At 31.8% G+C, this 11,819-nt stretch overlaps 2 protein-coding genes across 3 annotated transcripts in view; both read right to left on the reverse strand.

Annotated features, from left to right (window-relative positions):
* Positions 1-2,396: 2,396 nt before the first annotated feature.
* Positions 2,397-5,136, reverse strand: LOC111633647 (patched domain-containing protein 3-like). Its single transcript, XM_023378253.1, has 2 exons — positions 4,626-5,136; positions 2,397-4,536 (listed from the first exon to the last, which is right to left on the reverse strand). Exons 1-2 carry the CDS (start codon positions 4,942-4,944, stop codon positions 3,227-3,229), a joined length of 1,629 nt encoding a protein of 542 aa, XP_023234021.1. The 5' UTR covers positions 4,945-5,136; the 3' UTR covers positions 2,397-3,226.
* A 2,062-nt stretch (positions 5,137-7,198) lies between these two features.
* LOC111633649 (patched domain-containing protein 3-like) overlaps positions 7,199-11,819 on the reverse strand; it is a 12,335-nt gene continuing 7,714 nt past the window's right edge. For both annotated transcript variants that reach the window (XM_023378255.1, XM_023378256.1), the window contains exon 2: positions 7,199-8,320. In XM_023378255.1, coding sequence (XP_023234023.1) covers positions 7,297-8,320 — 1,024 coding nt within the window. In that variant the 3' untranslated portion in view covers positions 7,199-7,296. The remainder of the gene's footprint in view (positions 8,321-11,819) is intronic.

An 11,819-nucleotide genomic window follows, 5' to 3' on the forward strand; every position in this document is an offset into this window, starting at 1 on the left:
TATATGGAATTGAACGAAAATGAAAATTTGCTTGATAATTCAACTACGCTTGTTGGAGAACAATAAAAACACTACACTCAACAAGCCACCAATAAAACTCAACTGCCTAACCTATAACCAAAGTCTCCTTTTAATTTGTTTTTTAAAAAAAGCGCTTGACAAACTTGCCCCGCATGCCGAAGCTGCCCCGGTCTCCCCTATATATATATGGGAGCTTTGAACAATAGATACAAGTAGCAAGAGACTAACTTGTCCCAAACGAGCGTGAAATCATGACAACTGGACCTTTCAAGAGAGAGGGATTACACAGATTTGGATGGTGAGAAATACTTTAATAATTGGGCTGGGTTTTGTTTCTTCTAATGCTATGAGAATCATTCCTAAAATCGGCACTTTCCGTACAGATTAATTATCATCATTTTCTAATGATTAGTCCTTAGATAATTCACGGGTTTCTCAACAGATGAGATTTTGGCTATAGATGATCTCCAGTTAAGTTTTCTCTTCAATGAGTGGGCAGTGTAAAAGCGTATACTGTATTTTAACTTAAAAATATGATTAAAAATTGCAGCCTGGCATTGTGACAATATCACAATAATTTTTATTCATTTTATTACGTTCTTTTATGCAGAATTTAAGAAGGTAATTAGGCTATATTAATTAAGTATACAGTATATGTAATAAACTTGTATACAATGCACAAAGAATGTAGTTTGCTGTTAATGTAAAAAAAAATCCAGCAACGAGTTGCATACATTTTCCGGGCAACAAGATTTAAAACTGCGTGTGGTGCCATCTGTTAAAATATTTTATTAAAATTTTTTTTTATATAATTAATTATTATAAATTGATAAAAGAGCTTAATTTTAAGAATAGGTATGGGTTTTATAAAAACTTATAAATGCTAGTAACGAGTAAAATCGTCATTAAGTTTGACCCTACTCGAGATACTAACGGTCTCCATTATCTCCCCACTCCCTCGACCTTTAATCACCAAAATTTAAACGCATCTATCTTTCTAATAAGCAAACCTCCCTGCGAAATTACAGAAATTTTGGACAAAAAGCATGGGAGTTATTAAGCTTCAAACAGGGTGAACAATATCGTACCCTACTACACTTACATCCGCACATTCAAAAAAAACGTAGAGAAATGCAAAACAAATTCGAAATTATTCCCGAATTTGTTTTGCATTTCTCTACGTTTCAAGGTGTCGTGAAGTCCGAAAACGTAAAAATCTTGAAGGATCATTTTTGACCGATCGCTATACTTTTTCTCTGTAACATATAACAGCCGAGAAAGTAAGAAAATTAAGTGTTTAAATTGTGAAGAAAATCTATTCAACAATTACGTAATTATCGCAAATAAACACTTTAAAATCCACTAAAATCTACATTTATCACAGCAGATGGCGACACATTGCTAGATGCACTAATACGACACCTATAGTTTTTAATTTTAAAATTACCACACCAATGGTAGCTTTCAAAATGGTAATTCGGTCTTTTTCGAAAATGGACATCTTATGGGCAATATGACAGATTTATGTACAAAATACACGTATAAATTGTTCACTAAAACTATTCAAGTAATTATGCTTTGAATATGTACTTTGTTAATTTGAATAAAATTTGTAATTATTTCCGTTATACGTATCCAACACACAACTATTTAATGTCAGTAAATAAAGGTGTACGTTTTATCGATTAAATACATTAGTTTTGTATATATTTTTCAATTAAACTGAAATAATTTTATAATTAAGGGAGTCATTTTATGCTGTGCTTCGATTGATTTAAAAATTTACAAACATGTTATTTGGTGTGTCATTAAAAAAATTAACATCGTATCGTTAGCCATCCATGCGTGCAATGGAATAAATACTTAAAATATTATAGCCTTTTACACCGTTTTTCAAAAAAAATTCATTATTCTTAATATGCAATAAATCATTTTAATTTTAAACTTAGTACAAAAAGTTTACGATAAAGATACAAAGTGAAAATAAATAAGTAATTAAAGTTTCCCCTCACCTTTCCTTAAAATAAAATTGTCGATTATCCAAATATGTTTTTATAAAAAATTTTAATTGAAAACTTAAATTTATTTAAACGTAAATGAATTATTAAAGATATAATTTCTACAAATATAATGACACAATGCGTAGCTGCTAACATATTTGTTGTTTTATTCACATGAAGGTAATTCTAGTTACTCGCTACTTTACTTATTCGCGATTAGAAAGTTACGACCATCCAAAGGACAATTAGTAAACATTTTTAATATCCGCGAATTTCTTTTACAATATTTCAAATATAATACATATTTGTAAAAAGTATTCTGTTATCTCCAGGGCTGTGGAGTCGGAGTCGGAGTCGTGGAGTTTTGGTGTTTTAGCCGGAGTCGGAGTCGGATGGTAAGGAAAAGTCGGAGTCGGAGTTGGAGTCGGTAGATTTTTACGCGACTCCACAGCCCTGGTTATCTCCGATTTTTACACTTTTTAATAAAGTCAAGCAAAATACAATAACTACTGTTATACTATACTTAAGTCATCGTAGTACAGCAACAAACCTGACAAAATTTAGTAATTGCCTACTCCAACACAATAATAATAATAACAATTCCATATCAATAAAAGTTGGCAAAGAATGTAGGAGGTGAGGGGTTTTAGCACATTTAGTTATAAGAAGCTGAGAACATACTCCATACCGAAAAGATTTAGAATCCACGGATGACGAACTAAACAACGAAAATGAACAGGAGAAACGGCAATATTCACAATGAAAGCTTCTAAGCTTTCAAAAATTGTACCATTGATAGCGTGTGCAAGAAGTTACAAGAACCAGACCATATTGCTTACCATAGTGTTGCTGAAGTCTTAAAGGACATTAATATAAAAGCCCATCAAACATTATTAACTGAGTTTTTCCAAATTGTTTCACTCCTCAACAATCCTCTTAAAATGTAAGACTAATAATTAATATAATTAAACATATGATTAAAAAAACATTAATTAGTTTATTAGCTTATTGAATCATCTGCAAAAGTTTAAGTATTTTCGAGACAGAAACATGCTTCAGTTCAACAATTTTGGCTCAATCCACAGAAACCTAATTCGACCTTCTTTTTGGTGTTGCAGAAACTTCCAAAAACATAACCATCTCGAATACAGATAGTTATACGCTTTCAAAAGAGAAAGAACACGAATATTCATCTTATACGACATTTATGTTGCTATTTCTGAAACTGAAAAACCGACATTTGTATGCCCATCAATTGTATTAAGGTTTTTACTCCGTTTCTTTCTGTCGCATATTTTCAATTTGACGTGATTCAACGTGGATAGAAGAACTGGCAAAAATATCAGAGCATTAATGGCGGAAAATAAAATAACCATAAAAATTATTTTAAAAGTCGCAACAAATATATAAGCCAAAGGAATGGCTAAAGGTGACACGGCGATTATTGTTGTTGCACTACCTTGAAATATTGCGTATCCGATAGAATTTATACTATGACGAAGACGTTCATTGGGATCTTCACTGTCACAGTGTCTATAGGCATGAGCTATATGAGCAGAATAATCGACCGAGAAACCAGCGCACATGACTAAAACGATTATAGACACTGCTGACAATTCGACATCCCACAGAGCCATGTAACCCAAGGTGGAAATTTCTATAGTAATAATGGAAAGACCAACCGAAAACATGACAACGATATCTGGTATAAGAACGAAACAAACAATAACTACGATGATAACCACACTACTCAACAATTGCACAGTAAATTTTACATGCAATTCAATGCTATCGGCCCAATAGGACAAAAAGTGATACGAAAATGCTTTAAAAGGCATTTTTTCAGTGAGTTTCCTCATGTTTATAAACACTAAAGGAAACGATTTCTCAGTAGTAAAATTAGACTGACAAAGAAATCTGCTTCCCACGATAGCTGAGTAATTAGAGTTGAATGCAATATCATTACGAAATCGTCGTGCAGAAGGATGACGAAGAAAAACACTGCGCAAAATTGAGATAAAATCCTTCGTATCACTTATGTTAAATGATTGTACAGATAATGAGATTCTTCGGTCCTTGAGGAATTTCAAATAAAATCTGAGCCACGACTCAGTAAGAAAATTTGCAATTAATCCTTTTCTCTCCATTTCTGAAAAAAAATTCTCTATTTCATTCTGAATTTGTACATCTGCGTAATTTATTTCTTGATCGATAATGATTTGAAATCTGTATTCGTAGTGATTGAAATTGTTTAAAAATTGTTTATAATATTGTATATAATATGAATCATATGTCGCCGAATGCGAATGTGAACCGAAAATATGGGTGAAAGTCAAGCCCCAGAGTGCCACAACAACGTACCCGGCGATGATGAAGAAAATAGCTATTTTCACGTACCAAATTGATAAAATATAACCGAATCGAATGAAAATTGATGACGTAGGAGCAACGTTATTTTTCGTAGATTTCCAAGATTGAGTAGAAAATAGAAACTTTCGAATCCAAGAACGGTTTTCTGTAAACAAATAAATAAATAACTATATATTATATACACTGTTGCTATTCTCAATAGTAATGTAGAAAGATGCATTATGTTATTCTTACCTTTCTGAGTATTTATTTTTGTAAAGAATAAAGAATGTCTTCCTTGTTTCTCCACATATCCAAAAACTGCCATGCATGCACCAACGAACGTTATCTGATAAACGTAACAGAAGATAACAGCAATAGAAGCGTATAAGCAAAAATAAGATATGGCTCTGAAAGGGGTGAACAGTCCTGAAGTGAAGGCTATGAAATTCGTTACTGAAGTTACGGTAACAGAAATGGCGGATTCCGAATAAACTTCTGAGAGTCTTTCCGGTACGGTCTTCTGTGGGTCGGTTTTTTTCCACGCAGCTAAAAAGATAAAGGCGTCGTCCATGCCTATACCTGAAACAAAATCTATTGCTTTGAAAACCGGAAATTTGTACAGCAAATGTCATAAATAGTACGGAGTTATTTCATTTAAAATGAAATGTTCTTTAAATCAAAAATTTATCTATAAGTGTCTATATTTAGTTAAAATTATTTTGACTTAGAAATAGCGAGACCTGGGTAGGTTTCTAAAGGTAATTATCTCGCCACTTTTCAATTTCACAGCAGTTATTAATATACAGATTCGGAATTTCAATTTAAGGCTGGTAATTTCTATTTAGTTACACGTATTTAGTGCATTATATTTAAATTCCATATTCGCTATTCGGTATTTGCACCGATTTTTAATATTTAACGAAGCTAAAATTTGCTCATTAACAAGACTAACAAATATAATAAAATAATTTTATAATGGGCAATATTACGATTTTTATTGTTTTTGTCTTAAACTTGTTTTAATGCATTTTGTGTTTCTGACAGAAAGATTGCGTTAGAAAGCGACTGAAAGCGTTACTTAAAAATATTACGTGGTATCTAAAAACCTCTTCTTGCGCAGATAATAACATTCTGTTCAATATATTGCTAGAATTCTCATGATATTCTCGCATTTTGTTCAACTTTTAACGTGATTTAGTGCTCTTGGTGCGATCAGAGGCCAATCGGCTATCAGGGCTTTTTAAACTCTGGGTCGCGACCCCAAATGGGGTCGCTTAGCGAAATCTTGGGGTCGCAACATTTTAATGAAAAATATTGAAAATAATTTGTGAGAGTTTGAAAATGGCAAGCTTTGTGCAATAGGTTTTGTGAGTTGCGCTTTGTGTCACTTCTGGTGCAGCGAGACAACAATTCAGCAACACTGTAGTGTGAACTATTGTAGTATTGTTGCTTTTCAGTGTATTCAATTGTCTCTGTTCCATTGTAACACAAGATTGAACTGTGGTAGTACACCATTATTGTTTTTGCAAATTTGTATATATCTTTATTTTATTTGGGGGGGTCGCGAAAAAAATCACAATCATAAATGGGGTCGTGAATAAAAAAAGTTTAAGAAGCCCTGGGCTATATCATTCTAAATTTTGATGCACCTTGGTGAAAAATGTAGCGTTACGTAAATCAACAAGCATAGCTTCCTGATTCAGGTGACTTGATTTCTTCGTGATAACTTCGTGATTCATGTGAAAAAGCTTAGCTCTTACTATAATCGAAGCTCGTTTATTGCGACTCGTACAGTACGTTCAGTACACAGTTAAAATTAATCGTCCCATTACTGGTATCTGTGGATTTTTTTAAAAACCTAAAGGTTTTTGGGTTTTTTCAGTAACTTATCACACAAAGAACAGTTATTGATATAGGCTTTATTAATGTGGAAAATGCATTTCGGGTCTTAATGACCCTTTTCAGTTCTTATTTTTTACAAAAGAAATAATAGATGTAATTTATATCACATATTATATAGAGATAATATATATTTTTTTTAATTTTCTTTTACTTACATAGCTGATTATTAATTACAAGTTGAAATTAAAAATTGGGCAATTGACTGGATAAAATTTGTTTAAAAAAGGGTGCTGCATGAAATAAAATTAAAATAGATAAGTAAAACAATATTAAATAAATAACATTAAAAATTTCTTAAACTTTTTGTTATAAAATAAAATAAATTGATATTTTCCGTAGATAGGTAAAAATTACCAGGGGTATACAGAAAGATTCAATCATGGAAACTTGCTTCAAGCTTCGTCAGAGAAAATGTATGGAGAGCCTACGAAGTTACTTTGCAGCTTACATCCAAAAAAGTTGCTAATCACTGATCTAAATCATCATTAGCTGAGATATAAAAACGTTTTAGCTTTAATCATGTCAAAAAAAGCTGAAAGAGGAGACCAATTTCTTATGAAAGACTAATGAAAGCATGAATAACAGGAACAGTGGAACATCGAGAGATCGAATATTGTAATCAAGATCAACCCTAGGCAAATATTTCACTCAGAATACTACAAATACCTATGTACAAATTTTTCTCTGCGATCAACCTTGTCATATAGACATCTATAGGTATATTATATAGTATTCAGCAAGCACCAGATAAACTCTCTTGTGGGCGAACGGAAATTTTCACTTTGGAAACAGTCTCTTTTTATAAATAAACCAACGTGTTTATTTTTTTATTCTGTCGAAATTTACGCAACATTAACCTTTTAATTAACACCGGGTACGTCACAATTAGCGTGGAGTTTGCGCACGCCACCACTCGAGTTTGACAGCAATTTGAATAAATCGCAAATCCTACAATTATCTTTATCTGTATATAGTATTAATTTAAAAGTGGACTATATTAGTACGGTGAGAAAAACAACTTTTATATAATTTTAAACAATTTACAATTCTTACCTATAATTAGAAAGGGTACACATCCAGCAGTAACCACAAACGGTATATTAAAATACATGACCAATCCAAATGACGAAGCCAAAGACATTCCTCCCGATATCAATGCAATGACTCCGATCCAAGGTTTGCTCTCGATCCAACTGTTATACAGACAAGTCAGCATTGAAAAGATTACTACTGCTAACATTGAAATCGGAAGTTGAGGAAGTAAACGATACAAGACTTTAAATAGTTCCTGTTCCATTGTAATCGACGTGGTTCGATAAACGGTTATATGCTGAAAAGTACTTGATTCAATACGATCCAAAAACAAATTTTGCCATTCTTCTACTCTGTTTCTTCCAATACTCGAATCATCATTAAAGTAGTAAACGAGTCTCAACACTTTCGCGCTTTTCACGTAATCTTCTGGAGTTTTTTGTACACCTCCTAAAAATAAACTGTTCAGTTGATACTCGTATCGACTTATTTCGTGTAAAGGATATTTAATAGTATAAGTTTTGTTTTCTATCATTTCCACTTCATTCTGCATGAATAAAATAGAATTCTCGAAGCATCTTTTGTTATTTCGTGCGCACAAATCTTTGTATGTGAAATTGTCCGCAGTTTTTATATTTTGAATAATTTCATCTAATTGAATAATTTCTCGAAATACTTTTTTTCGAAGCATTGATCCTTCATCTTTGGCTGATACTAGGACTACTGCTATATTTGGTTCTCTGTTCATCCTTCCCATGTGTGCATCAGAAGATAAATTCATTGGAAATAGTCTTGCTATAACTTCTTCTTCTTTAACATGTCTGGTATTCTTGGGTTCAAATAAATATTTCATGTTCCTTTCATCGTGCCACTTGTGAAGACCCGTAGCTAATACCATGGATACAAACAGTGGAACGACGATAAAGTAAATAGGATTTCTACCAACACGTAATCCTAACTCTTTCAGCTTCTGCGATAAGTATATACTCGGATACTTGAGTTTCATTGCGAATCTGGAAGAAAACTGAAACTATTTATATGAACGTTTTATTAATGGAAATATCTATAAGTATATAATAAAAATAATAAAAATTAAAAAACTTTGCAATGGATTCGAAATTACTTTTATTAATACCGGTAACTATATAAAATTGTAGAAGAAAACCTCTGCCTCTTCCGACTTCAGAAGTAATTTAAAAAACATCCAAAGGATACTTGAAAAAGAACAGTTACTTTAATTATTAAACATTACCATACAATTATAATTTAAAGACATTGTTTCAAACTGACAATGCTTCGGCCTCTCCAGTGACAATTATACACTTCTATCTCAACATGCATCAATATTAATGCCATTATTTAAATGAATATTACAGTATTTACAATTTTCTTCTTTAACATAGCAAAAAGTTGTTTTCTTTTTCTTTTAATAATAATTTTTTATTTAAACAGCATATTTTATATTATTTATATTAATGTTAGTAATGGCTTCACTACAATGAAAATAGCATAGTGAGGTCATAATCAGGCCTTATTTTAAGGTTTGTTTCCTACTGCACAAATATTTTTTTTTTTTTCTTTGCGTTAATAAGCTGTTTTAAAAATCATAAATAGAAAATAAGGACAATAATACAAATCTTATATTTGTATAATTATTTATTAGTTTCAAATACCGTTTAATTTTAATAGTTACATATTTGCAAAGAGCACTGTGCCCCTCCATATGATATAATTTACGATTCGATAAGTGTACTGTGGTTGAGGATTATAGTATTAAATGATAATATTAATGTTGCGGCTGCGTAAAAAATATCTATTATATATCCTGGATACAAAAGGTAAATCTTACCAACATTATTTCCGTAGCTCTTTTTTCGTGTACCGAAAAAAAAATACAATAAACCACGTGTAAATCGGAATCTCACGTTATCGAATATATTTCCGTTTTGGCATGTTTTCGCTTCTAACAGGTTCCCTTTTAACATAAAAAATCGCTTCGGTTCGAAGAATTTTCTAGCCTTTAGGATAATTTCATTTTTATTCGGGTTCCGTTTTAGACAGATTTTTCCGTACATTACGAAATTTGGGTAAATATATTAACATTAAGATAACAAGAAGAAACAAATACTTATAAAACCCAAAATTGGAAAAGTAATTACTGCATAAATGCAGAATTTCCACTGCATAATTCAAAATTTTCTATACACATTTTGTGTCCATGCTCCGGCGATAATACCTAATCTAATAGTCGTTTGAAGCACGTTTAATCATTTTTCCAGTTTTTTATATCTTTTCTTTTAATAATATTTTTATTATTTTCATTATATATAGTTTTTTTTTTAATTTTTAACAAACAATATTATTTAAAATTAATAGAGTTTTTATATTACATAATTTTTTATATTTACAGAATTGATATTTTTATGTATTTTTCTGTTTCAAACTGAAGTTTTTCATGTAGTATGTTAGCCAATTCATTTCTTTTTTTGCTGAAATTATATTAATATCATAAAATGAGAAAGTATTCTTAATATATCGGGCATATGGTTTGGGAAGTCTTGACATTTACAAAGTCTCGGGACACGAGACAACCCACGATCAAAATCCAGGGACGTCCCGGGACTTCGAAACTTCTCAGAATAAAATTAGAATCGAGTTCATTTTTGGCGAGATGTATCAATAAAAAAGCAATTTTAGTAAAAATCAATATTTATTGAACATAAAATCAAATCCTAATATTTATAACGTTAATAAAGTCTGAACAGTTCGTATGTTTAATTCTTATAATCATAAATTCATTTTTTGGCAGTGAAATCTTAAAATTATAAAACCAACTTAGTAATCATACTAATCATTAATAATCATCACCTAGTTTCTATTCATTAGTCATATAAATAATATAATAAACTATCAATTAGACATATTTTCTGATTTAATAAAATAGGCATTTAAAAACATCAGAGAATTTACAGTTTGTCCGGCAATCTGTTTCTGATTTTTGTAATAATGCCTCCGGACAAGGAGAACACACTCGTTTTCAACAGATGTCGGTTTTATTGTGTTTAAAGCTTTATAAAATAGTTTCAAACTTTCAGTACGTTTTCCGGTTTCTTCAAATAACTGGAACTCCTTTTTTAATGCTGCTCTTGATCTTTTTGCAAAAATTTCGGATACATTTTCTTCGATTTTTTGATTGCCTGTTCCACTTGACTTTGAAACGACTCATCGGGTTCGTTGTGTACTGTAGAGCTACTGGTACTGGGTTCGGCGTCCATTATTTTCAAATCTTGCGTTTGGATACGAGGGATATTTTCAAAAAGTCTGTAATGCAGATCTTCCGCAAAAGCAATAAGTGCAGTTTTATTCAAATTCGAAGTAAAATAATCCGTATTTTGCGACTGAGCTGTGGTGGCCAGTGTGCAAATATTTTAACGAACATTTAACAGAGTAAGGTTAAAAGTCACACGGCCTTGTAAATTACCCCCATCTATGTTGTTTATTTGTAAACAGGAGGGAGAACAAAGGAAGCGTCGCTCGGCTAACCTTTTGAAAATAAAATTTCGAAAATACAATTTCGATAAGCGTGTCTCGAGTCTTGACCCGAATGTCCCGGGACCCGAGACAATTAAATTTAGAAAAAGTCCCGGGACTTCGAGACACAAGACGTCCCAAGACGCAAACCCTAATCGGGCATAAAATTTCATATTTTTCAAATTAGCAATTTTACATTCAGACTGGGACGTATACATTTCTGTTAATTTAAAATCTACAACCGTCCTCGTCGATATTCCATTTACTTGGCTGTAAAATGCATTATAAACACGAAAAAGAAATTATTTATATCTGCTTTAATAATGAAAACTTATGTTTATTAAAATATGTTCTTAATCTAAATATATAAAATTGCTTGTCCTGACTGACTGACTGACTGAGTCACTCACTCACTGATTCATCATCGCCCAGAGCAAACCGCTTAACCTAAAGAGGTAAAATTTAATTTTTCGAAATTCCTCCGCGGGGGGAGAAGGAGAGGATTAAGGCTTAACTGGAAGAACGGCTTCTACTGTACTATTTTAGATGCGATTTTTTGTTATTATCTGCGTTTTATAGGGTACGCCATGGCAATGCACACTAAGAAGGGATTTTTCGAAATTCCCCCGCGGGAGGGAGAGGGAGAGAATTTAGTCTTAATCGAGTACTTAGGTGTATTAAATTAATAACATTTCAGACATTGTTATACATATTTTTATACTAGCTGCAAGGACCCGCTTTGCTGGGTTTTTATTTGTTCGTACATTTGTATGTAATATAGTTTTTTTTATATATAAAAGACTGTTTTTCTAAGTAATGTAGAATCTAGCACTTACTAAAACACCTTTTCTTGCAGCCGACGCTTTATTTTAACGACTTTCAAACGTTTTCGATCTTATTAAAAGACCTTTCTCAAGAAAATAAAATTAACTAAGTAACAAAATAAACAACATAATCGTAAATCGAACGCAGGAGCAGGAG

Source organism: Centruroides sculpturatus, unplaced genomic scaffold (assembly GCF_000671375.1).
Source record: "Centruroides sculpturatus isolate CEXI.00-Female unplaced genomic scaffold, Cexi_2.0 scaffold837, whole genome shotgun sequence".
In the NCBI taxonomy this organism is placed as follows: Eukaryota; Metazoa; Arthropoda; class Arachnida; order Scorpiones; family Buthidae; genus Centruroides; species Centruroides sculpturatus.

What these genes read in the sequence shown, in the direction of transcription:
- LOC111633647 (XM_023378253.1), bottom strand. Translation starts at nt 4,944, where the DNA reads ATGGACGACGCCTTTATCTTTTTAGCTGCGTGGAAAAAAACCGACCCA. An exon ending in AAAAATAAATACTCAGAAAG is followed by an intron (nt 4,537 to 4,625) that starts GTAAGAATAACA and finishes ATTTGTTTACAG; the next exon opens with AAAACCGTTCTTGGATTCGA.